This window comes from Trichoderma ghanense (genome assembly GCF_004382785.1).
Source record: "Trichoderma ghanense strain CCMA-1212 chromosome Unknown scaffold_16, whole genome shotgun sequence".
Taxonomy (NCBI): domain Eukaryota; kingdom Fungi; phylum Ascomycota; class Sordariomycetes; order Hypocreales; family Hypocreaceae; genus Trichoderma; species Trichoderma ghanense.
This window is the reverse complement of record NW_027395679.1, coordinates 38,786-64,002: the sequence shown is the minus strand read 5'-3', so window position 1 is coordinate 64,002 and position 25,217 is coordinate 38,786. Positions and strand designations below refer to the sequence as shown.

Here is a 25,217-nt window from a genome sequence, read left to right as displayed (position 1 = left end):
CTGGTATGTGTGCTCCTCGAGGATATGCCTGTATGCTTAATTACATGAAGGTTCACTCTGTGTAGCATAAACCCCGGCTTGCCGGCATACCAACTTGATACCACACATACCTGGGTAGTTAGATCTGAAAAGAAAGACATAATGTGGGCTACCCCTCTATTTTTAATGTGTGGACCTAAGAGAGTTCCCTGTGGTCACTTCGACATGATCTTATCCATTTCAACCCAAGGTTGCTGAAAGCGAGAAGTTGTGAGACTCTTGCTCTCTTCGCAGATATGTCCAGGAAAGTGGCCCATGGCCCACCCATAGGTGAGCGCTCTTCGCTTCTCATCCTCTCTTCCAGATTGCCAGTATATCTCGAATCCACGCAAACATCCCTCGAGCCCTTGCAGTAGCATTCAGAAGCCACAGATATCGTCTCACAAACGTCTCCACCTGATCGTAATCGTGCGCATAACACTCCCAGATAGCCCGAGACTGGTCGCCATTCTCCTCCCTCATCAAATTGCTCCCTTTATCGATAGCTGCAGCAATGTCATGAGCCTTCAATCGAGGGCCAATAACAAGTGCTCGGCCAACTATTGATTCGTCGGCGACTAGACGCGTTGCTGCATCAATGACATCGGGGACGGATCCTGGCCCGGCAGAACCAGCAAGGAGAAGGGCCTCGGTGACTGGCGGCAACATTTTGGTCTGCGCGGTATAGTATGGTGCAATCATGTTTACGCGGATGCCCTTCATGAAAGCGGTTCCACGTAGTGAACGGAATAGTCCCAGGACAGCATGTTTGCTTGTGGTGTACTGGCTTTGGCCGGGAAGCGGGATCAATGATGCCACAGAGCCGACAAAGAGAAGACACCGGTCTGATCGTTTGTTTTGAGGTAGATGATAAAGCGCAAGGTGTGAGGTGAAGATGACTCCTTTGACATTTACGCTGAGAGTCGTGGTGTTGGGCGCAGTGAGTTTGCCGTTCACCAACCCTGGATTCTCAAATTTGGTCGCCTCCCCTGGAAGAATAACTCCAGCATTGGGAACCACAACATCTATGGCCCCGTGTGGACTAGCCGCAACCGCGGCGTCGAAAAGACTGACCTGAGATTCCCAGTCTGTGACGTCGCAGTGTCGAAACTCGAAGACCGCCTCGGGATATGCCGTTTGAAGGGAAGCCACAAGCTCTTCACCAGCAGTGTCGGCAACGTCTCCAATAACGACGTTGGCGCCGTGAGATGCCCAATGGCGTACCATATGTGAGCCCAAGCCATTAGCACCACCAGTAATGAGAATCGTCTTGCCCTTGAGAGTCGTTGGATCATATGGCTTGCCAACATCCACCGGCAGCGACTGCTTGACTGTCTGCCGGGCATCACCCATATTGAGCGGGATTGACACGATTTCGCCCTCACAAGTTGACAATCAGTTTGTGATGGACTGCCAGAAGTTTCGATGGCTGGAGGCCACCAGAAATAGCGGGAGGGCAACATTTGATCGGGCTTTGATGAAATGCAGCTCTACCGTTAGCGCATATAAAAGGATGTAGAACATCAAATAGTTCTTGTTTTATAAATAGGGTAGTGTGAGGGGCATGGGCGAGGCGATTGAGACGGGAGACATGACAGCGAATGGAATAAAGGTAGAGATAAGCTAAGTCGGCGAATGAAAAAATTGGTAAACCAGAATTGCAGATCATACGATGTGTACTTGGGTATACCAAATACTACTGCGAATCCCGCCACCTCTCGTTTCCGCCTCTGACTATCTCAACATTCACGAGGCTGTGGGCAGAATGAGCCGTAGTGAGTCCGGCGTGCGAGAGAAGACGTTTGTTTTCGCATCTAGCAGCTAGTCTCGACGGTGTCTTCTTTGGATATTCCGTTGCCATGTCTGAAATGAGCGGACGATTTGCGAAGACGACGCCCATACCGCTTTCTGTAGTCTGGAGGAAGTTGAACCAAGGAGCTAGAGGGCGTTGACGGTGTGGAGAGGAGGGAAAGCCAAAAATATGAATAATCCTTGTCCATTCTTCTGTTGCTGCACTGCGGCCACCGGGCTTGGCGCGTACAGTACGATAGAAGCCCGGAACGCTAAGACGATTACGCCCCTCTGCTTCTTCCGAGCTCGTCCGGGCCGACGCCAATTTCTCGTGGAGCCTTAACTCAATATTGCGAAGTTCCTACTGGGGGACTGTGAGAACGAAGAGCTATGTATTGTGTCTACAGTACGAGTACATCACATTAGATCCAGCACTTGGACATAGGTTTGCCTTTCCTCGCAATCTACCATTCTCGTACACGTATAAGAGACCCATGTCCGCTGTTGTGGCTTGCTCACTTGTGGCCTGCGTACTGAATGCTTTGTACAAGTCGTTTTTATATTCCTATGGGAAGATGCTGCAATTGACTTCATCGGTTCTGACTATGGATGGCTGGACTTCTCATGCTATCCATTGCTTCATTGGTAAATGATTCGTGACAATGTCGTAACGGAAGAAGCCAAAAGAAGTATTGATAACTTACTCTGCTCCTTTAGACTTACTCCGTCCTGAGAAACTGCATTCTTCATGCGTCGTCTTCAACCATGTATGTGCATGATACTGCAAGATGTGCATAGATATTGAGTGGCCTATTGTTCTTCAAGGTGGCTCTAATAGAATGTAGCGTACGTGACATGCAGCTCGAACATGCCTCCCAGTCATCATCTCGTGATCCAAGTCGACAGATGACTATAAACTACTTAATGCAACCGAATGAGCTGTAAACGAGGTACATCGCATGCCTTGAAATTACACGTAGACATCTTTGGGAGAACTTCTAAGATAACAAAGGAATAGCACTCACGAAATACTTCAACTCTGCATCTTACTCAGCTTATAAGTAAGGCAACAGAACCTTATCACTAACTTACTGCAGTGGCATTGCGCATGAGCAGACAGCAGCTCGGACATCTACGGACCAAACCTCTACCCACAAGTATGTAATGCTCGTCATGACATCAGACTCTCTTCAAACTAAGCGGGCAGTTTATTAATCGCTTGACTACAGAACTAGTAAACATGTAAAGCAGTATGATCGGTAAGCTGATCAGCCGGCCATCAGCTATGGTGGATGCTCCATATCCAAACCCCCGAGGTTTGCGGCCTTTGAGAAGTATATAGAGAGTTGAGCATCCATCTCATTTGTAGACAAATGCATAACGCACCATGCAGAGTGAAAGTACATCACCTCGCGTTGGTGGGTAGTACTCGATACCTGCAACTACGACAATCCAATTTGACACGCCCCTCGAAATGTTTCAGCACAGGCGCAACGTCTCTTTCCAAACAATTGATGGGGTAACTCTGAAAGGATGGTTTTTTCCAGCTGGTTCGGAAAAAAATCCATGTGTGATCATGACACATGGGGTACGTCGAGCGAACAGTTCACCCCAGACACCGCGGTGGCTAATCATGGTGACTGATGGCATTGGGTGTAGATCTCCGCGCTCAAAGAGCATTTCCTTGATCAAATAGCACTTGGGTTTCAAAACGTAGGCTTCAACGCTCTTCTATACGACAATCGGGGTTTTGGGGAAAGCGGTGGCCGCAGATTTGATGTCGACCCTATCAGAGCACAGGACGACTATGTCGACGCTCTTGACTACGCCGCATCTCTTCCTGAGGTTGACGCCGAGCGGATGGTTCTTTGGGGAGTCAGCCTCTCCGGAGGTGTTGCGATATCTGCCGCGGCCATTGATCGTCGAGTCAAAGCGGTTGTTGCTGTTATGCCATTTGTATCAGGGGAGCTTCTATTGGGGACTGGCCAGGGAATTCTTGATATGGCCCAAAGAGACCGTGCGAAAATCCTCGAGGGAGAGGATTGGCCTCTCACGGGTGTGGTTGCCTCGTCACTTGAAGAAGCAGAGGCCGAAAGTGCACGCGTTATCCTCCGAGATGCAGCCAGTTACCGCTTCTTCCAAGGTGCCGCCGCACGAGGCGGCGATTGGGAAAACAAAATCACCACAATGAGCCTCTTCAGGTTAATGCGATTCGAGCCTATTCGATATATCCATCGAGTTGCGCCAACGCCTCTACTAATGCTTGTGGGAGAGAAGGATGAAGGGTTGCTCTCGCTACAATTGCAAGCATTTGGGCTAGCTCGAGAACCGAAGGAACTCCATATCTTGAAGGGCGGTGACCATTTCAACCATTACCAAGGTGAAATAGGCGCGGAAAGCCTTAGAGTACAGATTGATTCTCTGACAAAATATATGTAATTTCAGATACAGAGTTTATGGTAATCCTTTTTTTCCCTTGCCTCTCCTGACTTATCCTTGTTGGCTGCTTGTATAGGTTACTGCAAATTGCACCAGGCTTTTCAGAGTCTCATCTCACAGGAATGACAAAAGATATAGCTTTTGACGGAGAAAAAATCGCTTCTCGACTCGAGAGTACCTTGAAAATGTCTATAACGCTCCTGACGGCTTGCCTGCGAAAAAAGAGATTTGAGTACTGGCAAAAATTGTTTGCATGCATTATTCGGAGGAGCCTTCTTAGGCTGCCTATGGACCTGGTCTGAGCTGGTAACCACAGAAGTCTTTCCTAGAGCATCATGACTTCTTACGTTAATAGTCTGCCAGCAACACCATGCTCTTCCCTGTTTTTTAACATTTGATTGAAAGCCTTATATGTGAAACAAGCTGTTCTTTGTCTGCACCTAATTAATCAGGTACGCGGCATCACTAGTTTACCAAGACTTTTCCATTCCTGCCTATAAAAGCTCTTAGTGCAATTCGTTGCAGACCTGTGACAAGGCGCGAGTCTGTCTTCGAGGCAACTGCACGCTATGTCGGATAAAATGGGAGACAGTTGGTCGAAATGAGAATTATTCACGAGATCTTGGTGATGTCTGTTAATGACTTTCCACTTTCTTGCAATTGCTCATCTTCGTCGCTGCTGCGTTTGGCCGACTTGTCTTCTGCCCACGAATTGAACGCCGCCCCTTATTCAACAAGCATCCCTTCGCTCCCATACCTAGAACCACTATGATAGAGCCCCGAATTGTCTCTCTACATACAGATACTCGGAGTTTGCTTTGGTTGTTGCTTCAGGTTCTTCTCTTCTCAGTAGGGGTGAGCATGTCGCATGCGTCGCACCCTGCTGTCGAATAGAAATTCGGCTTGTCGAAAGCCAAGGCACATGCTAATACTTATCCCCGATAGCGTGTCTCCGGCTATGTGGAGTTGACGGCAACTTATGATCTGGGATCTTTTGAAGGCTGGTCCATGCCGTTACAGGATCACCTTCCTTTTCTGGCAGAATTTTAACTCCAGAGGCTTGATATCCCCTCCTTCTTGATGGCGAGGCGTCGGCGGCAATGGCGCCATAGAGCACTCTGCCGCGCCCTCTACTCAAAGGTTCCTTAATGCTCGGAAGTCATGACACAATTAGCAGGTGCACAATCGCTGGTGCAATCTTAGTTCGCATGGTGCTGGGTGAAGTGATTGAGATGTGCCGCCCTCCAAGGGCTACACACGATACTGCTCCGATAGCTACTGTGTGATTTAAGCTCGTAGACTAATACCTATAGTAGCTAGGTGGCCAGAGCAAGCTGTGGGCGACGAATAACCTTAAAAGAATCTAAAACGATAAAGTATCGTATCATGCATGGCCGAACGAAACCTTATGAGAGTCTCGAAACTTCGGAAATGGAACAGCTGATCCGGAGGGAGCTCACTGTAAGAGCCGAACATGGTCTAGGTATGAGGCCATGCTGCTATGAATAGCATGAACGACCATGAGCAAAGATGCAAACATTATTGCTACGTCGTACTCCTTTCCATATTTACACTAGATGCCAAGAGCTTGAAAATGCAATTGCCGCAATGAAAACACTACAACATTGGCTGCGCTGGATTGTTCTAGGTCCCATTAGGCAGCTTGGTTCTATGTTACCAGAGACCACGCAGATCATCCCCGAGGTTGCCAACGATAAACGCGATAATAGCGTCAGTTTGCGAAACGACTGCTCGAACAAGGGCCGCAGAATAGCTATAAATCCACTCTCCCCGCCGCGAGAACTGTTTGAACCAGATTCAGCCATAAACTGTTTCCTGCCCTCTTCTCTATAGCAAAGAAACATCTTGACAATGGCCAGCCTCCGTCGCCTTGCTCTCTATCTTGGAGCCCTGCTCCCAGCTGTTCTGGCCGCTCCTGCTGTTAATCACAAGCTGCCCGAAGCCGTCCCCAACAAGTTCATTGTCACTCTCAAAGATGGTGCCTCTGTTGATGCGGATTCTCACCTTACCTGGGTGAAAGACCTCCACAGGCGCTCACTCGGCAAGCGAAGCACTGCTGGTGTTGAGAAGACTTACAACATCGACACCTGGAATGCCTACGCTGGCGAGTTCGATGAGGAAACCGTTGAGCAGATCAAGGCGAATCCCGATGTAAGTATTCATCCTGCCGTTGGACGAGATGTCAAATCTTCCAATGTCAAACACTAATGGGGATATCAGGTTGCTGCCGTCGAGCCAGACTACATCATGTGGCTGTCTGACATTGTGGAGGACAAGCGTGCTTTGACCACGCAGACTGGTGCCCCTTGGGGTCTCGGCACGGTCTCCCACCGCACCCCCGGCTCGACCAGCTACATCTATGACACTTCGGCTGGCAGCGGAACATTCGCCTACGTTGTTGACTCTGGAATCAACATTGCTCACCAGCAATTCGGCGGACGTGCCAGCCTCGGCTACAACGCCGCTGGCGGGGATCATGTTGACACTCTCGGTCACGGCACTCACGTTTCCGGAACTATCGGTGGCTCTACCTATGGTGTTGCTAAGCAGGTAAGCCCATTGATTACTTGTCTTCTTCTCGAATGCAAGCCGTGAGGACGCTGGGCTGACCCTTAAACGATAGGCTAGCTTGATCTCCGTCAAAGTCTTCCAGGGTAACAGCGCCAGCACCTCGGTCATCCTCGACGGCTATAACTGGGCCGTGAACGACATCGTCTCCCGCAGCCGTGCCAGCAAGTCTGCCATCAACATGTCTCTCGGTGGTCCCGCTTCTTCCACCTGGACCACGGCGATCAACGCAGCCTTCAACAAGGGTGTTCTGACTATCGTTGCCGCCGGCAATGGTGATTCTCTTGGAAACCCTCAGCCTGTTTCTAGCACTTCTCCGGCCAATGCGCCCAATGCCATCACAGTCGCTGCCCTTGACATCAACTGGCGCACCGCTTCCTTCACCAACTATGGTGCTGGCGTTGACGTCTTTGCTCCCGGTGTCAACATCCTGTCTTCATGGATCGGCTCCAACACTGCCACGAACACAATTAGCGGTACTTCCATGGCCACTCCTCACGTTGTCGGTCTCGCCCTTTACCTCCAGTCTCTCGAGGGCCTTAGCACCCCGACTGCTGTCACCGACCGCATCAAGGCCCTGGCTACTACTGGCCGCGTCACTGGCAGTCTTAATGGCAGCCCCAACACTATAATCTTCAACGGAAACAGTGCTTAAATAAGGGGCTTGGCATAGATACGCCTAAGAAGATGCTGTCCGACGACCATTAATGTGCGGCACTGGAGTTGTGCCTCGGCGCGGCTTGAAAGCTCTGACTATGCCCCGGGAGACGTGTATACTAGGAAGGAAGAAAAGAAAATGAAACGATACATCGTCTATGCCAGGTTGTACATGCCAGTTGAATTCGATGGTCGTACCTTAGAGCGACAATAACATCATTTTTACACTGTAAGATAGCTCCCTAGGTACAGTGATGAAAGCCGGTCATAAGTCTTGAACGCTGTAAGATCTGGAAAATCACGATGGACTACCTGCATATTGTGGGCTTTAATCACGTCTTCATCTGTTGACATTGTCGCTTATGCCCGTAACGTTCGCCTTCGCAACAACATGACAAAAGCAATCAAAACAGACCTACAGACACCAGGCAACCTCTCGGCTCTTGGTCGGGTTACACTGACCCCTGATCCGCACTGACTTCGGCGGGGGAAAAACCATTACGTAATCCGGAAGACCGCCAGGTCGGCAAAGGCTTGGGCCGTTTCATTACTACCTCGTTCGATTTTAACACTTCAACTACAGATCTGCCATTGCCATCCCACGGCTGCAGAGCTGGGCTTCCCCCCGACATGGGCCAAAACTTCACTCCGAGCCAGGTTGCAGCCATAATCCTCTCCTGGCTCGACCTTGAATTAATCTCATGCACCACCATCCAAGGCCTATGGGCGGGATATGGCCACATCTGTGCCATTTCCGCTCGACCAACTGCAGATTGCGAGGCCACGCGGTGGCAGCGCTTCTCCCGAACCCAAGGAGATGGCCAAGGCAGTGCAATCCATCTGGTGCTGAAGATAGTTTGTCCGCCGACCAAATCTGGCGATGAAGGACATCTCCGGAAAATGTTTAGCTACGAGGTTGAACAATATTTCTACGATGAAGTTGCTCCTCACCTTGCCGGTGACATAGCAGTGGCTCAGTGCTTTGCGTCGACGAGGAGAATGAAGAAACAGGCGGCTGAGCATGGTATCGATCACTTGATTGCTACTCTCATGAACGATCTGAGGCTTGATTTCCCACTTTCCGGCGAGAAACGAGCCGTGCTTTCGAGCAATCAAGTCTACGCGGCCTTGACATGGCTGGCCAAGTTTCATAGAAGCTCCTGGGCCTATATGCCCCAGGGCCTGAGCGAATTTCTTTTGCCGCCACTTGAGGAAGCCTTGAGGCGTCAGGAGGATCCCAACTCTGGTGGGAAGTCCCTCTGGTTGAATGGCGGATACACATACTTGGCCACCAGGCGCCAAGAGTATCGGCTGCTCGCGCAAGACAAATCATCAGAGTGGTCTGGTGCTTTTTGCACCTCTGCAGATGGTAAGCCATCACTTGCTGAACAAGTCGCCGACTTTCTGACTCCACGTGGCCGGCCTTTTGAGACATACATCCACGGAGACGTAAAGTCGGAAAATCTTTTCTCAACAGAATCTGGCGATGATGTTGCGTTCTTTGACTTTCAATATGCGGGGATCGGATTGGGCGTTTGCGATCTGGCTAAGCTGTTTACTTGCTCTATCCCGATGAACATGCTCACTCATCACAAGCTCGTTCCAGCTGAATTGGAAATGGACGACCGCGAAAGGAGGTTGCTCAACCATTATTGGCTCATACTCTCGGACGGCCGACATGGCCGCAAGATACCTGTGTATGAGTGGGACGACTTTGTTCGACATTGGGAGACTGCGCTTGTAGACTGGTGTCGATTCCAGGCCTCTTGGGGTTTTTGGGGGAACACGGAATGGTTGGAGGCTAGAGTGAGGTGCATCATCAAGGATGGTGCTTGGAGCGCCTGGCTGGCTTCAGAGACTGGCACACACCGTGCTGTAGGCGGTAGGCAGGAGTGATTTGTCACTTAAGCGCAGCGCAGGATATTCTTTATATTCTATCTACTAGCTATTAATAGCAGCTCCTAATAAGACTGGAAGAATGTAACGATAGTAGCAGAGAGTAGAATCGCTTGTCTTGTAATATGAGCAGTAGTGGTAAAGACAGTTAGTAGGTCGCTGGGATGCTGGGTCACTATGAATATGAGTGGAAGAAGATGGTTGTTTGTTCTAAATTGTTTACCTAGAATACAGGGCCTTTTATGCACCTCCCACATGGGGGGTTGTACCTTCCCCAAACACCTGAAAGGCTCAGAAGGGCGGAGCATGTGTCATTTCCTTGCTTCCTAACCAGCAGCTGCCCTCACCACCACGGTTCTAGAGATTGAACGAGGCTATCCTTCCAAGTGGCAGACACTCACTCGCTCATGTGATGGATTCTGCCAGATATGTCTTTAGATGTCGAGCCACTGAGCAGTCGATGGAAGATCGAGATGGTCGAACAGGTGTATGCGATTCATATCTATGTGCAGTCGCTGGACCACAGGATATTCAGCCAATGGTTTTCCTCCGACGTGCCTTCTAAGGCGTGACGACTGCAAGCCTACCACGGACAGGCACATTTTCCTTTCTGCCCACCTCGGGGAAACCAGAGACTTTGACTCCCTTGCGAAACAACAGGCAATGAGTCGAACCGCCAAAGTGAAACATGCCTAGCTGGTCGCCTTTCTTGACATGCTGCCCTTCCTTGACGGTGATGTCGATAGAGCTAACCTCATCCATACCGATGGCAATAAAAGCCATCAAACCAATGGCCGGATTGTCGGCGTCGATAAAGATGATGCCTCGGGCGGCCATCGAGGAGAGGTAACCCTGGCCGACCGAAATGCCACCGGTATCAATGTCTGTATTAGAAGGATCGCCAACGCCTTCGAACAATGGCTCGCTAAAGTAGGTACCGTCCTGGACGAATGCGCGTCGAATGGTTCCCGAGACAGGAGCGTGCCAGCGGTGATATGAGAGCGCAGATAAGAAGGCCTGATAGACCGTTGCACCGGCAAAGTGCTGTGCGAGCGGATCGTGCCCAAGCATATCCAGGACGGAGTAGGGTTGGCCTTTGGCGAAGAAGCGATCTCGCAGCTGGGCACCTCGCTGGATGTTGAACACTTTGGATTCACATGCATTCGCGATGACGTTATCGTCTTCCGGGGATGCGACAGGCCTCGCTTTATCATGAACCTTTCGAGTGAAGAAGTCTGCGAGTGTTGTTGTCAGCGAGTTTGTGGTGTGGCTCGACCTCTGCTCTGAACGAATACTTACCATCCCAGGACTTGTATCCGTGGTGTTTGGCGCTTGGGTCACAGACATACATCTCTTCGAACTTCATGGACGACTTGTACGGAGCATTGGCAACTTCCATAAGATCATTTCGGCCGGTTTCGCCGAACCACCCAAGTTTGTGATCTCCCAAAGCCTCTGCTGATTCTGGGGACTGCAGTTCAATTCTCAGTATACTAGGGCGCAACGTAGAGAGCGCTGTGGCTTCCACTTACCTGAAGATATTTTCCCCATTCGTTAAGGACTTTCTTGATCGCTTTGTTTACGTCTGGATCCAGGAATGCAGCGTGGCCGCTGGAAAGGGAGAGATTAGCACTTCATTGATACTTGAGCTCGCAACAATTTGGTGTTCGCGTTTACGCACCTTGCCGTACCCATGGGGTAGTCGAGGATCGCACAAAAGGGCACGCCCACGACACCAGCGCTTTCAGCCGCGTCTGTCCACTCCGGAGCTCTCGTGACAACGTGATTGAGTACCTGAAGCATATGTTGATAGTCGCGGATTTGCTTGGTGCCGGTGGGATCGCGCCAGTACGGTGGCTTGTTTGGAATTTCTTCGAACATTTGAGTGAAGTACATGTAAATTCTTGAGTTGCTCTCGATCAGTTCCTTGAGCTCTTGCAGCGCTGGCGTCAGCTTTTCATTGGGGTGCTTGTCGACATGGTCTGTCACGCGACGAAGATATTCGCGATGAACACGGTGATCAGCCGGAAGCCAAGCGCCAGGTCTAGATGATGCAAAATTGTGTGAGATTGCAATGTTCGTTTGAATGCAGGTGAGTGAATGGCGTGGAGATGCATGTCATACTTGTAAACGCGCCATTGGCGTGGAATATCATGGTGGTCACCGTGTTGCCAAACCATTGTGACTAGGTAAATAGACGATTGCTCGTGTGAGGGCTAGAAAATGACGCACGAAGTCGAGCAACAGTGGTTTTTGCATTACAAGCTAGATTTACTTTGCGATGTATAGCTTTTATACTCTAAGGATTTAATGAAAGGTTGAAGACGGCATTTCTGTTAAAGCTGGTCTTACGACAGCAATGATGCAATCGTGATGTGAGAATTAACCAACTATACATAGTTGAGACCAAGATCTATTACTGGAGCATTAAAATGATCAGCCGCTAGGCTGCCGAGTTCCCGCTTGCCCGCTATATGGGATGGCAAAATGGAAGACATCTAGCGTCAGGCATGCGATTCTACGCCGAATTCAGCTGGCTATGTCTCTGGCAAACTGGCAAAGAGTTGTTTTTCCTTTTGTGGATATCGCCAATCCGCGCACTAAGCTCCCGAATCCCGAGCATGATATATAGGTAGGTAGTATAGAGTAAAGAGTCTTGAGGAACTTTCTCTGTGGTTACATAAAGCAGATATGTATGCCTAGACGTCCTCACTTTGTTTCCGCTTGATATAGTATGTCTGAAAGCACTTGGCTTGTAAGCTGGGCCAATATCGACATGTTTGCCAGTTGGCATCAAGGGTATTTCCAGATGTATGTAGCGTAACCATCTCCGCCTCAAACCTACCTAGGTACCTAGATTGCTGCGACTGCCTACCTCAACTACCTACAGTACCTTGTGTCTTCTTGTGTCTTGACCGTAGCGACCAGGTAGGTACCTGAGGTGGGATAAACCGGGAAGCATCATTTGTGCGAAGTCTAACACAGCCACCGAAAATGCCACCGTAGGTACACAGCACTACTAGGTACCTATCTATGCAGATGGGACAATGTGCCCGCTGGATCGTGCGAGTCTCGGTTGGCGGTCTTGGTCGCAAGCATTACATGGATCCCGGGAGTGTCAATCTCGGCTTCTTAGGTACGTATCGCACAGATGAGAGCACCTGGATCTTCCACATTACTTGACTTGCTCAAGGGAAATGATGAAGGCAGCGCATCGCAACATGTGCCTTGTGGCACTGACTAGACTTTGCGTTAGTGTATCAGCGCCACCCGCCTGGAACGATATAAATTCAGGAACCCCCCTTTAAGAATCTGTCCCAACACTCGGAATCTTGTTAAAGACCTTGTTCGATTTCGAGCCTACCTACCTATGCAGACGTCGTCCCGTGCCTGGAGAAAAATGGCGCCCGCGCAGCCGGTATCATCTCGTGGTATCCAGACCAGGCTTCTCATAATTTCGGACACACATGGCTTGCAGCTGCCAGTGGAGATCAAGACGCCGGTCGATGTGGCCATTCATTGCGGCGACTTGACTCAGCACTCCAGGCTGGATGAGTTTCGAGCAGCCGTCCAATTGATCGAGGGGATCAACGCTCCCCTCAAGATCGTCATCGCCGGAAACCATGACTTTTCGCTCGATATACCAGTTCTCGAAAGGAAGATCTCCGAAGCCGTCAACTTGTCGTCAGAGCCCATCGATGATGCACTGGTCAAAAGGGAGTATGGCGACTATGGGGCGGCTCGAGAGTTTCTACAACAACAGAGGAAAAAGGACATAGTGTTTCTTGATGAAGGAACGCATCGATTTAATCTTAGAAACGGTGCCCGTTTACATCTCTATGCAAGCCCATACACCCCAACGAATATATCGTCCAGCGATTGGGGCTTCCAGTACAACGGTGTTCATGATTTCGGCATCACCGAAGCGATCGATGTCGCTGTAACACACGGGCCACCCCACGGGGTTCTGGACCTTTCGGAGAATAAGAAGAGGATCGGATGCCCTCAACTTTTTGCAGCCGTAGCAAAAGCTCAGCCTCGAATACACTGCTTCGGACACGCTCATGATGGGTGGGGTGCAAAGCTTGTTGCTTGGAGGACCGTCATATCAGACGCACCCTCGCATTTCACGGATATTGATAACGACAAATCTCGTGTCATTGAAAACATGGCAAGCTTCAAGGGATCCAACTTTGAGTCGCCACAGGAAAGAAAAGCGAGGGAAGAGAGAATCGCCGCCCACAGGGAGCGTGGATACTGTGAGACAAGTCACTTTGGCGATCAGTCCACATTTGTAGAAGGCCGAAAGACTTTGTTCATCAATGCAGCTGTCATGGGACAAGAAAGGTTAGATCGACTGCCGTGGATTGTAGACATTGAGTTGCCGTCTTCCGTTTGACTCCTCATGTACGGATATATTCCATCTATCTCACGCATTCCGATCTTCCTTCTACCCTGTCTTAGATCTCTACAGTAGTGTATTACCAGCTGAGATAGGAAATGTCACCTTGTCAAGAATGCAGTACAGGCTATGGCGGAATTTCCGAAGAACAGGTGGAGCCGCTGGATAGCTGGATAGCATCCCCCACTACGAGTACTGTAATCGGATACGTGGAGAACGAGAAGCAATTCTTGTCCATCAGGGTGAGCTTCAAGATTGCTTTGTTTCCCCAGGGCATCCAAGTCTGTCTTTCGGTACGTAGTGGTGCCGTCGGTACGAAATACACTACTCGAAGTAGGAGTCTCCTTTGAAGGTGGAGCTTTTCACAATCGCATTGCTTCTCGTGAATTTGACAAAGTTTGTTGTTTATTACATATCAGTTTGAGAAATCGCGGGAGTCCATAGAGGCACCATTTCTAGTTGAGGATAGCAACCATTTAGTCCTTTGCAGTATTATCTGACTTGAATTTGTACTCTGGTTTCTTCTGAGCGGAATCTCTAACGTAGACCGCCCAGCCCTGAAAAGCATGATCAATGCTCGCTGGGACCATGATTGCCTGAGTAGCTATCCTATCTCTTGTGAGGTCGGGCCAACAAAGAGATATTAAGCCTATCGTTTCTCGCATAGAAAGGCCGATCCAACACCCGAACTTCCCCCACCCCCCTTCAAGTGCGGGGAAGTCTGGATTCATGGATGGTTGTCACGTTTGGAGATTGGTTGTAGGTTGTTACCTGTACGACTTCGGGTCGGATAGTTGCGACTGGATGTCAGTGTGGAACATAACGAATCCGGTGGTAAAATAAGATCGGGCGCCTTGCATTGAATGGCTTACGGCACGTGGTCCGTGGGCATTGATAAGATTCAAAAATACTTGGCCTCAGCCGTTCGAGAAGAAAGCAACGATATTGACTCAGTGAAGGTAGCGGTCCGCAATCCGCATCCACGAATCAACCACAGCTTTTGCTCCTAGGCCCTAGGGGTCATTGATTCCATCCATTTCCGGTAGAACTATTCGGTACCAACCTTACATTGCCATATTTCTCCCAACCTCACGGCTGTAGCGTACGGATCAGCATGGAACTGTCTGCCCCAGCTGCTAGGCGACGCGAGGCAGTCGACTGTTTCAATTGCTCGGCATCCCAGCGATCCTGTGATCGAACAAAGCATCGGTGCGATACTTGCGCGGAGTCATCGGAGCACTGTCAAGGATATCCAAGGGCGCTCCAGTGGCTCACAGGCGTCACATCTCGGGGAAAACAGAAAGGCCGCTCTATCAGTATCGACGCTTCGAACACTGCGTGGGAATCTACAACACCAACGAACCACACCTTTATATTCAAGCAAGGACGGCCGCCGAAAAGGAGTAGAGTTGAAGCCAGGGGATTCGGACAACAGTGGAAGTCCAAATCAGGACCCAAAGCACCACTTGACAGTCGACAAATGGTCACCCAAGCAGAGTCAAGCCAGCCCAGCGTGTTCGTAGAATTACAGCCGCACGGTGGAATGGCGGTGCAAGACACATATGACTTTCATCCCTTTGCGGGTCTTAATGCTCCTTCAGATAGCGTCGACACGCATGGTCACCAGACTTGGCCAGACAGTCATGAGATTCCATCTGCCGTTCCCCTTATCTTGGGATCATCTAGCCTTGGATGGAAGGAAACCACCGATTTCATAGGGGACAACGACCCATTAGCTCCGTTGATTGAAGTTTACGACGAAGCATACTCCACCCCGCTGACTCTTCAGCCTGCCGTTGGATCATCTGGGCTTCTCGCTTTCTGTGAGTGAGCGCTTCATTCCGATGCCGTCCCCGTGAGCTGACATGTGGGTTCTGTCCAGACGACGCTGAACTGTGTACTCTCCCTCTGACGTTTGACTTTTCGGCGAACCCGTTCCGTTGCACTGCGGATCCATCTCAGGGGCCTCAATACCTATTCCATGCCCTCCTTGCCTTCTCCATACAACACGTTAGCCGCTTAGGCGATTGGGCGTGCAAAGACTTGGCGGATCAGCAGATAGCATCGTACAGATATTCTGCGAATAACCAAAGCACAATCGAGCTGATGTTCGCCGGGGATTCCACGAAACACTTCGTTGTTGATACCATCTTAGTCCTCTTTGCGCTAGATGTAAGTTTGCGCCTATACACTCCTCCTGTTCCCATAAAGCTTTTGCCACCCTTTAATCATCTTGCTCCAGACTCTTACCTCTGCCGCCGGACCTTGGCATACGCGCCTCAATGATGCTTTCCAGAAGCTGGAAGCACTCGGTGGGGTAAACGCTGTTGCGTGCTCCTCGCGATTTCAGGCGCAGATTGCCATGTTTGTTTGGCAAGTAACGAATAGGTTCTGTCCTCAGCAGAAAGCGGCACTAATAGAGAATTATGCTGCAGGTGGGATTGCAGCATCTCCCTCATCTCTCGATCGCAGCCCGTATTTCCACCATCGTACTATGATTTCGTGCTGTCTTGCGACGATAATTCTTGGAACATCTTCACCATATCCGGAGTACCACGACAGTTATTTCAATACTTTCGAGAGCTACTTCAATTGGCTTGTGAAAAGGAACAAATTTCCGGCTTAAGATATGCGACTTTCGATATCAGCCGAGTCAGAGAACTGGAGCAATGCATACAAGAATACTCCGACGAGGGATGCAATATGTATGGCGCGTGTGCTGACGAGGAAACTGTTCAGAACGCTTATGATTACTATCATGCGAGCAATACTTGGAAATATGCTCTGTTACTGTACATCTGCCGCGTCTTCAAGTGGGACAGAGCCGGCGACGCTCCAATGGCTCAAGTCTCATCGCTTTCGAGGCAAGTGTTAGACAGCGCGCGATGCTGCAGGCCAGAATCGAGCCTTCAGAAGCAGTTCTTGATCCCGATATTCCTGGCCGGCGCAGAAGCGACCGGGGCTTATTCACGGAAGTTTGCAAAAGAATACTGTGAAGGGTGGCATAAAAAGTCGAGATACAGTATGTTCATGGAAGCATCAGATCTTTTGGAAGAGATCTGGTCACAAAGGGACGCCCGAAACAACGCCTTCAGCATTTGGTGGGGGAGCCTGATAGAACCGAGGAAGCCCAATGCGTCAGAGTTTCTCTTTGGGTGAACGGTGGTTCTAGGCATCTATCTGATAGCCACCGAGCACGGGCACGCAATACACGAGTTATCATCCGTGGTTGACATGTAAGACGCTGCAAACCTCCCCGAGCCATGTGGCCTTCTGTAGCAGTTCAGATGGCGGCCATCAGTTTGTGACGCTCAATGGCAGGCCCCCCTCACAGATTACTCTTCAACTTTATGCGGACCGACTTGACCTGGGTGTAGTCGCTCAGAGCATACTCGCCCATTTCCCGACCCATACCAGATTCTTTGAATCCACCAAACGGGACTTGGTAGCTTAGTGAGTTATACGTGTTGACCCACACGGTCCCAGCCTTCAGCTCGTTGGAAACACGAATTGTCGTATTCATGTCGGTAGTATGCAATGCGGCAGCGAGCCCGTAGTTGGAGTCATTGGCCAGCTCAATTACTTCCTGCTCGGTATCAAACTTGCAAATGACACAGACGGGGCCGAATATTTCCTCTCGCATGATCTTCATATCGCGACTGACGTTTAAGAAGATTGTCGGCTGGATAAAGTAACCCTTGGTGCCGTGACGTTCACCACCAATCTCCACTTTTGCGCCGTCGTCTCTCCCAGATTGAATGAAGGCCATGATGCGATCAAACTGGACTTTGCTGATTTGAGGACCCTGGAAAGTGTCCTGGTCGAACGGGTCACCAATAACGGCTGCAGACGCTCGAGCCTTGAATGCTTTGACAAAGTCGTCATATATCCCCGATTGGACGTAAATCCTCGATCCGGCACAACACACTTGCCCATGGTTCCAGAATATGCCTAGATGGGCCCATGTGACTGCTTCTTCCACATCAGCGTCGTTGAACACAATATTGGCCGACTTGCCACCAAGTTCTAGCGTTAGCTTCTTCATATTCGATTCGGCTGCAGCTTGTAATATGCTTCGGCCCACAGCAGTCGAACCAGTAAAGGCGATTTTGTCAATGTCTGTATGAGCCGCAATGGCTGCACCCGCCGTCTTACCGAAACCAGAGAGGATATTCACAACGCCAGCGGGAAGTCCTGCCTTTTGCATCAAGGTTGCTGCGTATAAGCCAGATAGAGGGGTCTGCTCTGCAGTCTTCATGACAACAGTGTTCCCGCATGCAAGGGCCGGGCCGATCTTCATGCTTAGAGAAACCAGCGGGAAATTCCAGGGGATAATCTGACCGCAAACGCCAATAGGCTCATGCCTTGTGTAAGTGAAGTGGTCGACGTCGGTGTCGATTGTTCTGCCATTGATCTTGTCCGCCCAGCCACCATAATATCTCAAGGTATCGGCCGCTATCTGGACGTCGACTCTGGACATGGACAGCGCTTTTCCATTGTCTAGGGATTCGATGGCTGCCAGGGTGTCGGAGTGTTCTTCGAAGAGATCTGCCAGCCTTACAAGGATCTTGCCACGAGCTGTAGGAGACGTTCTTGACCAAATACCAGTGAAGGCTTTGCGCGCTGCCTTGACGGCAAGGTCAACATCTAATGAGTGTAAGCGATTGCCCACGCCATGGCTCCTTGAATTCCGTTGCTAACCTTCTAGGCCGGCCTCGTGAACGGCTACAATTGGCTGCTCTGTTGTGGGATTGATGGTATCGAATTTTTTCCCTTGGATACCCTCGACCCACTGACCATCGATAAACAAGCCCAGTGGCTGAGTGTAGGTGATGACTGGGGTTACGATGGTCTGCGTTAACATGGCAATGATGAGCTGTCGTTTCGCGCGACTTGGAAAGGCTCCTAGGTTGTTTAACCGATCTATAGTTACGATGGTGACGGAGATTCTACTCGATCTAAATACTACTATTGCAATCTAAGATGCTTTGAATCGCTGCATCAAACTCTGCATACAATGACACGCTTGAACCTCCGCAAACTCGATGTATGCAGTTGCCGTGTCCCACCAGACTGCCAGAATGTCCTAAATTAGTAAATCAAGCGTACTGCTGCTGCCCAACCAACAGCCACCTCTCGAATTGCCTATAGCGGAAATTTCTTACTTGCCTCCAAATGGGACACCTTGGCCAGTTCAGATCAATGGAGGCCAAGCTCGCTTCACTTTACTCTTTAGAGATAAAGAAAGACCTCGCATGAGCTCCATTGCATATTGTTTCAAACGATGGGTGTAGCGTCTAGCCGTAAAGCGCCAGCGAAGGCTCAGTGGGGTGAACTCATGTAGCTTTACGGAAGGATGATTGAAATGGAAAATGTGAAAACTGATTTCTCTTCTCTGTCAAGGCGCGTTCCATTCCAAGCGGAGTAGTCACTCCATTTAGAATCGGGTGGAAGTAACACAGCCAGGCCAGATGGCTATGGCCGCAAGACCGGCTACATATACAAAAAGCTCAGCCGCTACCCGGTCACGTATTCTGGTGCGAAATGGCCTCTTCGAACCACGGAAAGAGAGCGCAGGGGGTGACAGCTCGCGTCAAAATGTTCTTCCCTGGTAAAATATGGCTACTACCGATCAACTTCCCACCGGCGCCGCTGGTCAATTCGACTACATCATTGTCGGCGGCGGAACCGCTGGCTGTGTTATTGCAAGTCGCCTTTCCAGCTACTTACCACACAAGAATATTCTTGTGATTGAAGGTGGACCTAGCGATGTGGGCGATAGCCGAGCTCTCATCCTCAAAGACAGGTTCAAAATGCAAGGCACTGATTTGGATTATGCTTATACCAGTGTTGAACAACCGAACGGTATGTATTCAGAATCCCAGTATTTGTCTTCAACCACGACTCATTGCAAAAAGGAAACAGCAATATCCTCCACTCTCGAGCAAAGATCTTGGGTGGCTGCTCTAGCCATAATGACATGGTTTCCTTTCGTACGCCGGAGTACGACGCATACACGTGGGAAAGGCTAGGGTGCAACGGGTGGTCTTTTGACACTTTCAAACGACTGCATCAGCAACTACGCGTCATCACCTACCCGAGCGCCCATCCTCGAGACCGGAATCAGCTGAGCAAGGATTGGATTCTTTCAGCGCACCGTGCTCTTGGATTGCCACTCGTGAAGGACTTCAACAAGGGCATCAATTCCAGCTCGGGGCTCACAGAGGGGGCCGGGTGGACTCCTTTATCCTACAATCCGGAAAATGGTTGGCGGGGCAGCGCCAGCGTATCTTACATTCATCCTATTCTTCGTGGGGATGAGAAACGGCCGAATCTCACCATATTGACAAATGCATGGGTTAGTCGCGTTAATCTCGAAGGCGATACCGCGACCAGCGTTGATGTGACGACAAAGGACGGACGAAGACATGTCGTCTGTGCTGCGGCTGAGATTATTCTTTGCGCCGGAGCCATCGATACGCCACGACTGATGCTGCTCTCTGGACTCGGCCCTCGAGGACGCCTGGAATCGGTCAACATCCCGGTGGTAAAGGATATACCGGGGGTTGGAGAGAATCTGCAAGACCACCCTTGCACTCTTGTACAATTCGAGCTCCACGATGAGGTCCCCAAAGATACAGCAACGCACTCAGACGTGCTGGCATTTCTGCGACATAAGCCTTACAACTGGGCGGGCGACGATGGAAACATCCCGGATATCCTCCTACACATGTGGCAGCTCAACGATGATATGACGCCAAATGGGTATGAGAAACCCAAACATCCGTTCATTATCCTGCCAGTCGTATTACGCACGCAGACCCGAGGCAGTGTGTACTTGCAGTCGAAGGACCCGCAAGAGAAGCCAGCCATTGATTTCAGATATTTTGAGGATCCCGACGGCTACGACGCAGATGTTCTGGTCGTTGGTATCAAGGCCGTTAGGAAGATGGCTGCGTCTGAGCCTCTGAGGAGCTGGATCAAGCACGAGGTGGCACCTGGAGCTCACATAACATCAGACGCGGACTTGAACAGATACGCTCGTGCGGCCTCCCAGACCATGTTTCACCCGGCTTGCACTACAAAGATGGGAGACGTTCTCAATGATCCCGAGGCTGTGGTTGATTCTCGCCTCCGTGTCAGGGGGGTGAATAATCTTCGAATTGCAGACGCTGGGGTATTTCCTACTATGATAACGGTGAATTTGATGCTCACTGTGCTGGCGGTTGGCGAACGGGCGGCTGAATTGATAGCAGAGGATGCAGGGTGGCATGGTTCCAAGTCTAGGCTGTAGTGTCCAGATGTCGTACCGATAGCATTGAAAGCAAGGGTCTGACGCCTCTGGAAGCTCACGCATTCATTCCTTGTTTTAACTGTCTTATTGCAACGCAAATAAACATTTGATCGGACATTACGCGCTGCTCACTGAGCTGCCCTCCCCTGCTTTGCCTGGGCTCAGCGATCAGTACATGGCCCGGGGGTATGCACACTGACCAAGGTGATCATCAGGGCTCGGGCGTCATGATACACCCTCATCTGCCACATTGCATGTATACTCCGCGGAATTCCGATAAGGGCATGCCCATGTGTTGGTAGACATTGTTGAGCAAAAACGTCTTGGCCCAATAATACCGAGCTACGTAGAAGTCGCCAAGCTTCGCCACGAGCTGATAGTCTCCGTATGTTGGTTGTCACATAATGCCTGAGCCCCTGAGCACAGTCCTGCGGGGAAAGACATTCAGAGGGGAACAGGCGGCAAGTCGATGCGACTCAATTGGGTAGCACGACAGCAAGCTGGGTACCATAGCCGGTATAAGTCAACCAACGACTCGAGCGAGTGAATCAAATTTAAAACAAGACTGGCTCTCATTAACCAAGAAAGGGCAAAACCACTGTACCTACTAACGGAAGGCTTTCAATTTACCGAATAGGGTGAATACTCGTCTATCTTTTTTATCCTTCCACAAGCAATTAACATTACTGAAAGCTTCTGCGGCTCGCACGGTACCAAGCCATCCCGTGCGTGAGGGAGGAATTCTGTCCCCGTGCGACGAGTACACAAAGAGCAGGTAAATGCGCAGACGGTTGTATGTAGCACCTACATTTGTCGGCGGGCAGAGGGACACGCGCTGCCATCTCGGAATCTACGTTTATTAGTCCCGTGTTCCCTGCTTCCACGCGCTCTTTGGCATCTAAAACGTTGTATCAATCGGCTGCTCTTTGGCAGTATTGACTTTACCAAAGCTACCGTCCTTTTTTTTATGCCTCGTCGACATGTGGAAGAAGAAAGACCCCGATCATGCCATGGGCATGGACGATCTAGAGCTCGAAGCGGCGGGTTATTCGCAAGAGATGCCCCGACGATTTTCCCCTTGGTCACTCGGAGCCCTTTCGTTCACTCTCACTTGTACGTGGCTGGGAACTGGATCGTCAATCGGAATTGGATTGGCCGAGGCCTCGGCCGCCGGAGCCTTATGGGCCCTCCCGATTGCTGGGGTCATGACTCTCATCGTATCTGCCGGCATGGCAGAGCTGGCATCTGCGTATCCCGTCGCAGGCGCTCAGTATTACTGGACGTTTATGATTGCAAGTGACAGATACAAAGCATTTGGGTCTTTCATGTAAGCTAGGCGCACTGCTTCTTACTTTGGATAGTGATATGCTAATGAGGGAGGTCCTAAGCAATGGATGGATGAGTATAATCGGATGGTGGCTAGCATCAGGTTCTGTCGCCAACTTCAACTCTTCCATGATACTGGAGATTGTCACAGTTTGGTATCCGAACTTCCAACCGCAACATTGGCAGCAGTATCTCATCTATGTCGCTCTCATATGGCTTGCTACAGCCCTGAATGTTCTGGGCTCTAGGTGGCTACCCCATTTCAACCAATTCATTTTCCTCTTGTCTGTCGCTACGCTTGCGGCTACTACAACCACCCTCTTCGTCGTTGCCCGACACCATCACGCTCCGGCATCTTTCATTTTTGCCGATACCGTTAGTCAAAGCGGATGGCCAAGCCAGGGATTCTCTTTTATGCTAGCCATCAGCAACTCCGTCTACGGATTCCTTGGAAGCGACTGCGGAGCGCATCTGTGCGAAGAGATTGCAAACCCATCCCGGAATGTACCAAAAGCAATCCTCTACCCACTAGTCGTGGGCCTACTCACCGCATTTCCATTCACTATATCTCTCATATACTCGATCTCGGATGTCAATGCCGTGCTCGAAAAGATAGCCGGTCTGCCACTGATCGAGATATACCATCAAGGGACAGGATCGTACGTCGCCGCTTCGATCTTGCTAGCTGCTTTCGCCTTTTGTCTCTTTGGTTGTTTAGTGGGAGTCGGTAAGTAACGCGTCCGACAACACACATGCTCACTGATACAATGTTAAACGGAGTATAGGCACGACCTGTTCTCGTACGCTGTGGGCTGTGTCTCGCGATGGTGCATTGCCCTTCTCCAAATTATGGATGCGCGTGCATCCGAAGTTTCACATGCCCGCAAATGCCATGGTCCTCACTGCCAGTTGCGTTTCGGTAATCAACAAACCCAAAGCACCCGGATATCATAGCAGTAACTGACCAGTCACCACCTAGCTGTACGGATTGATATTCTTGGGCTCGACCACAGCCTTTTCCGCTATGGTCAGTGCTACGATCATGTTCACGCAGACTTCCTGTGTTATTCCACAAGCTATCCTTCTGTACCGGGGCCGCGAAAGGGTTCTGCCAAAACGATACTTCAACCTCGGGAGATTTGGTATTATTGTGAACGCCGCCGCGGTTTCATGGACAATCTTCCTAGATGTGCTAGTATGTTTTCCGACGTCCATGCCTGTGACCGCGGAGAATATGAATTACGTATCGGTGGTATTCGTGGGATTAGCGTCTTTTGTTGTGTTGTTATGGTTCAGTACAAAAAGGGGGAAATTCATAGGCCCACATGTTAACATCGGCTTAATGAACGAGAGGAGGTTGGCTGCCTTGAAGACAGACACTGTCGGTGCAGAGGTGGACGATTTGAAGGCCAAGGAAAGTCGGGTTTCCATTGTCAGGCCAAAAGACTAATGCGATAAGTTACATTTCAAAGTGTGTATACAGAGGACCGAATCACGGCAGTCCTATACCAGTCCACCAGTTTCATTCCCACTATCTACTCGTCTGTTGAGCAGCTGTGACTGACCACATCCCTATAATACGAAATTTACATGCATCTCTGCTTAGAGGCTCGTATAGAAGAACGTGTAATTGCACTTTGCCAAGTCACGATAGATATGGGTCGATGGAGGCCATCAATAAGCAACCAGGCATCATATCTGTGTGCACACTTGCTAGTATGTATTACTGCTGAATTTGAAACTCTTCAAAGACTACGCAAAGTAAAAGTGTGAGAAGGAGTCACTACGCCCAAGTGTCTTTACCATTTCAATATCTGACCCTTCTGAGTGATGAACTTTCCCGACGTCTCCTCAGATGCCTCATCAATAATCTTCAGCATTTCCTCGACACTCGACTCAATTGTATCTGGAGGCCCAGAGGGGAATCCCCATTGATCTGCGACGAATTGGCCCGCACGTGTCTGCACCCAGCCCGGATGAAGCGCAATTGCAATGAGACCGCTATTCTTAGTCTCAAGATGCAGGGCTCTAGTGAGCCAATTTTGAGCGGCTTTACTTGGGCCATAGGCACCGCCAGGGACAGGCTCCATCTCGGCAATGCTACCAACAGACGATGTCATCATAATGAGCTTCGGTCTCAACGACTTTTTCAAGAGTGGCCATAGTGCTTGGAACACAAGCAGGGGGGCAATTGTGTTGACTTCGAAGGCCGCCCGGAGATCGTGTGCGGTTGTCTCCGCCGCCGAGACCATAGGGAATGTGCCGCCGGCGTTATTGATGAGAACATCAATGTGGTCTATGTCGAATTTGAACGCATCTCTTATTGCAATAGGAGTGCGGACTGTTGAGAAGTCTAACTGTGCGATGAGGAGAGTGCTGCCTTGTCCACTGTGGGTTGCTGCTGTCTCTTCTGTAAGAGCTGAAGCTGCTTCCCCGTTGCGAACAGTTGCAATAACCGTCGTGTCGTTACGGGCAAGAAGCGATCTAACAAGCCCGAGGCCGAGGCCCCTGTTTCCACCTGTGATCACATAGACACTACTCGCGCTGTTACTCGCCATGTTTGCCGTGTCGGCCCCTTTCGCTGTAAAGGCTTGACTACCGCGTATATCGGTGAGCAATGAGGCAGAAAAGTGGCATCGGAAGAGCCATGGGGGATGGGGTCTTTTATACCTTCTTTTTGTGGGGGCAGTGATGTCTTTTCGTTACTACCTAGAATGAGGGGTTGCAAGGTCACTAACATCAATATCAGGTGTGCTGCCTTGTAGGAGTTCACCCCTTGAGAATTCACGTTAACACTGCAAGCCA

General features: G+C 50.2%; 11 protein-coding genes across 11 annotated transcripts; 7 read left to right on the top strand and 4 right to left on the bottom strand.

Annotated features, from left to right (window-relative positions):
* Positions 1 to 327: 327 nt before the first annotated feature.
* On the bottom strand, positions 328 to 1,371 carry CCMA1212_009286 (5'-hydroxyaverantin dehydrogenase; the record flags this gene model as incomplete). The annotated part of the gene is made up of 1 exon (XM_073706374.1): positions 328 to 1,371. The coding sequence occupies one exon, from the start codon at positions 1,369 to 1,371 to the stop codon at positions 328 to 330; it is 1,044 nt and encodes a 347-aa protein (XP_073555144.1).
* Positions 1,372 to 3,283: 1,912 nt separating this feature from the next.
* CCMA1212_009285 (uncharacterized protein) lies at positions 3,284 to 4,248 on the top strand (the record flags this gene model as incomplete). The annotated part of the gene is made up of 2 exons (XM_073706373.1): positions 3,284 to 3,397; positions 3,469 to 4,248. The coding sequence occupies 2 exons, from the start codon at positions 3,284 to 3,286 to the stop codon at positions 4,246 to 4,248; spliced, it is 894 nt and encodes a 297-aa protein (XP_073555141.1).
* A 1,872-nt stretch (positions 4,249 to 6,120) lies between these two features.
* CCMA1212_009284 (Alkaline proteinase) lies at positions 6,121 to 7,492 on the top strand (the record flags this gene model as incomplete). The annotated part of the gene is made up of 3 exons (XM_073706372.1): positions 6,121 to 6,420; positions 6,490 to 6,819; positions 6,893 to 7,492. 3 exons carry the CDS (start codon positions 6,121 to 6,123, stop codon positions 7,490 to 7,492), a joined length of 1,230 nt encoding a protein of 409 aa, XP_073555142.1.
* Positions 7,493 to 8,124: 632 nt separating this feature from the next.
* CCMA1212_009283 (uncharacterized protein) lies at positions 8,125 to 9,676 on the top strand (the record flags this gene model as incomplete). Its single annotated transcript, XM_073706371.1, has 2 exons — positions 8,125 to 9,305; positions 9,625 to 9,676. 2 exons carry the CDS (start codon positions 8,125 to 8,127, stop codon positions 9,674 to 9,676), a joined length of 1,233 nt encoding a protein of 410 aa, XP_073555147.1.
* Positions 9,677 to 9,951: 275 nt separating this feature from the next.
* CCMA1212_009282 (Phosphatidylserine decarboxylase proenzyme 3) lies at positions 9,952 to 11,570 on the bottom strand (the record flags this gene model as incomplete). The annotated part of the gene is made up of 5 exons (XM_073706370.1): positions 9,952 to 10,625; positions 10,690 to 10,861; positions 10,923 to 11,001; positions 11,072 to 11,434; positions 11,515 to 11,570. The coding sequence occupies 5 exons, from the start codon at positions 11,568 to 11,570 to the stop codon at positions 9,952 to 9,954; spliced, it is 1,344 nt and encodes a 447-aa protein (XP_073555148.1).
* Positions 11,571 to 12,790: 1,220 nt separating this feature from the next.
* CCMA1212_009281 (uncharacterized protein) lies at positions 12,791 to 13,789 on the top strand (the record flags this gene model as incomplete). The annotated part of the gene is made up of 1 exon (XM_073706369.1): positions 12,791 to 13,789. The coding sequence occupies one exon, from the start codon at positions 12,791 to 12,793 to the stop codon at positions 13,787 to 13,789; it is 999 nt and encodes a 332-aa protein (XP_073555145.1).
* A 1,104-nt stretch (positions 13,790 to 14,893) lies between these two features.
* On the top strand, positions 14,894 to 16,951 carry CCMA1212_009280 (uncharacterized protein; the record flags this gene model as incomplete). The annotated part of the gene is given in 4 exon segments (XM_073706368.1): positions 14,894 to 15,615; positions 15,675 to 15,964; positions 16,035 to 16,169; positions 16,181 to 16,951. The coding sequence occupies 4 exon segments, from the start codon at positions 14,907 to 14,909 to the stop codon at positions 16,949 to 16,951; spliced, it is 1,905 nt and encodes a 634-aa protein (XP_073555146.1). The 5' UTR covers positions 14,894 to 14,906.
* Positions 16,952 to 17,120: 169 nt separating this feature from the next.
* CCMA1212_009279 (Aldehyde dehydrogenase) lies at positions 17,121 to 18,656 on the bottom strand (the record flags this gene model as incomplete). The annotated part of the gene is made up of 2 exons (XM_073706367.1): positions 17,121 to 18,439; positions 18,494 to 18,656. The coding sequence occupies 2 exons, from the start codon at positions 18,654 to 18,656 to the stop codon at positions 17,121 to 17,123; spliced, it is 1,482 nt and encodes a 493-aa protein (XP_073555014.1).
* Positions 18,657 to 19,258: 602 nt separating this feature from the next.
* On the top strand, positions 19,259 to 21,086 carry CCMA1212_009278 (Choline oxidase; the record flags this gene model as incomplete). The annotated part of the gene is made up of 4 exons (XM_073706366.1): positions 19,259 to 19,329; positions 19,380 to 19,491; positions 19,515 to 19,657; positions 19,711 to 21,086. Exons 2-4 carry the CDS (start codon positions 19,391 to 19,393, stop codon positions 21,084 to 21,086), a joined length of 1,620 nt encoding a protein of 539 aa, XP_073555013.1. The 5' UTR covers positions 19,259 to 19,329; positions 19,380 to 19,390.
* An 880-nt stretch (positions 21,087 to 21,966) lies between these two features.
* Positions 21,967 to 23,862, top strand: CCMA1212_009277 (Choline transport protein; the record flags this gene model as incomplete). The annotated part of the gene is made up of 4 exons (XM_073706365.1): positions 21,967 to 22,413; positions 22,475 to 23,139; positions 23,198 to 23,331; positions 23,392 to 23,862. The coding sequence occupies exons 1-4, from the start codon at positions 22,067 to 22,069 to the stop codon at positions 23,860 to 23,862; spliced, it is 1,617 nt and encodes a 538-aa protein (XP_073555056.1). The 5' UTR covers positions 21,967 to 22,066.
* A 349-nt stretch (positions 23,863 to 24,211) lies between these two features.
* Positions 24,212 to 24,970, bottom strand: CCMA1212_009276 (Short chain dehydrogenase; the record flags this gene model as incomplete). The annotated part of the gene is made up of 1 exon (XM_073706364.1): positions 24,212 to 24,970. One exon carries the CDS (start codon positions 24,968 to 24,970, stop codon positions 24,212 to 24,214), a length of 759 nt encoding a protein of 252 aa, XP_073555055.1.
* Positions 24,971 to 25,217: the final 247 nt, after the last annotated feature.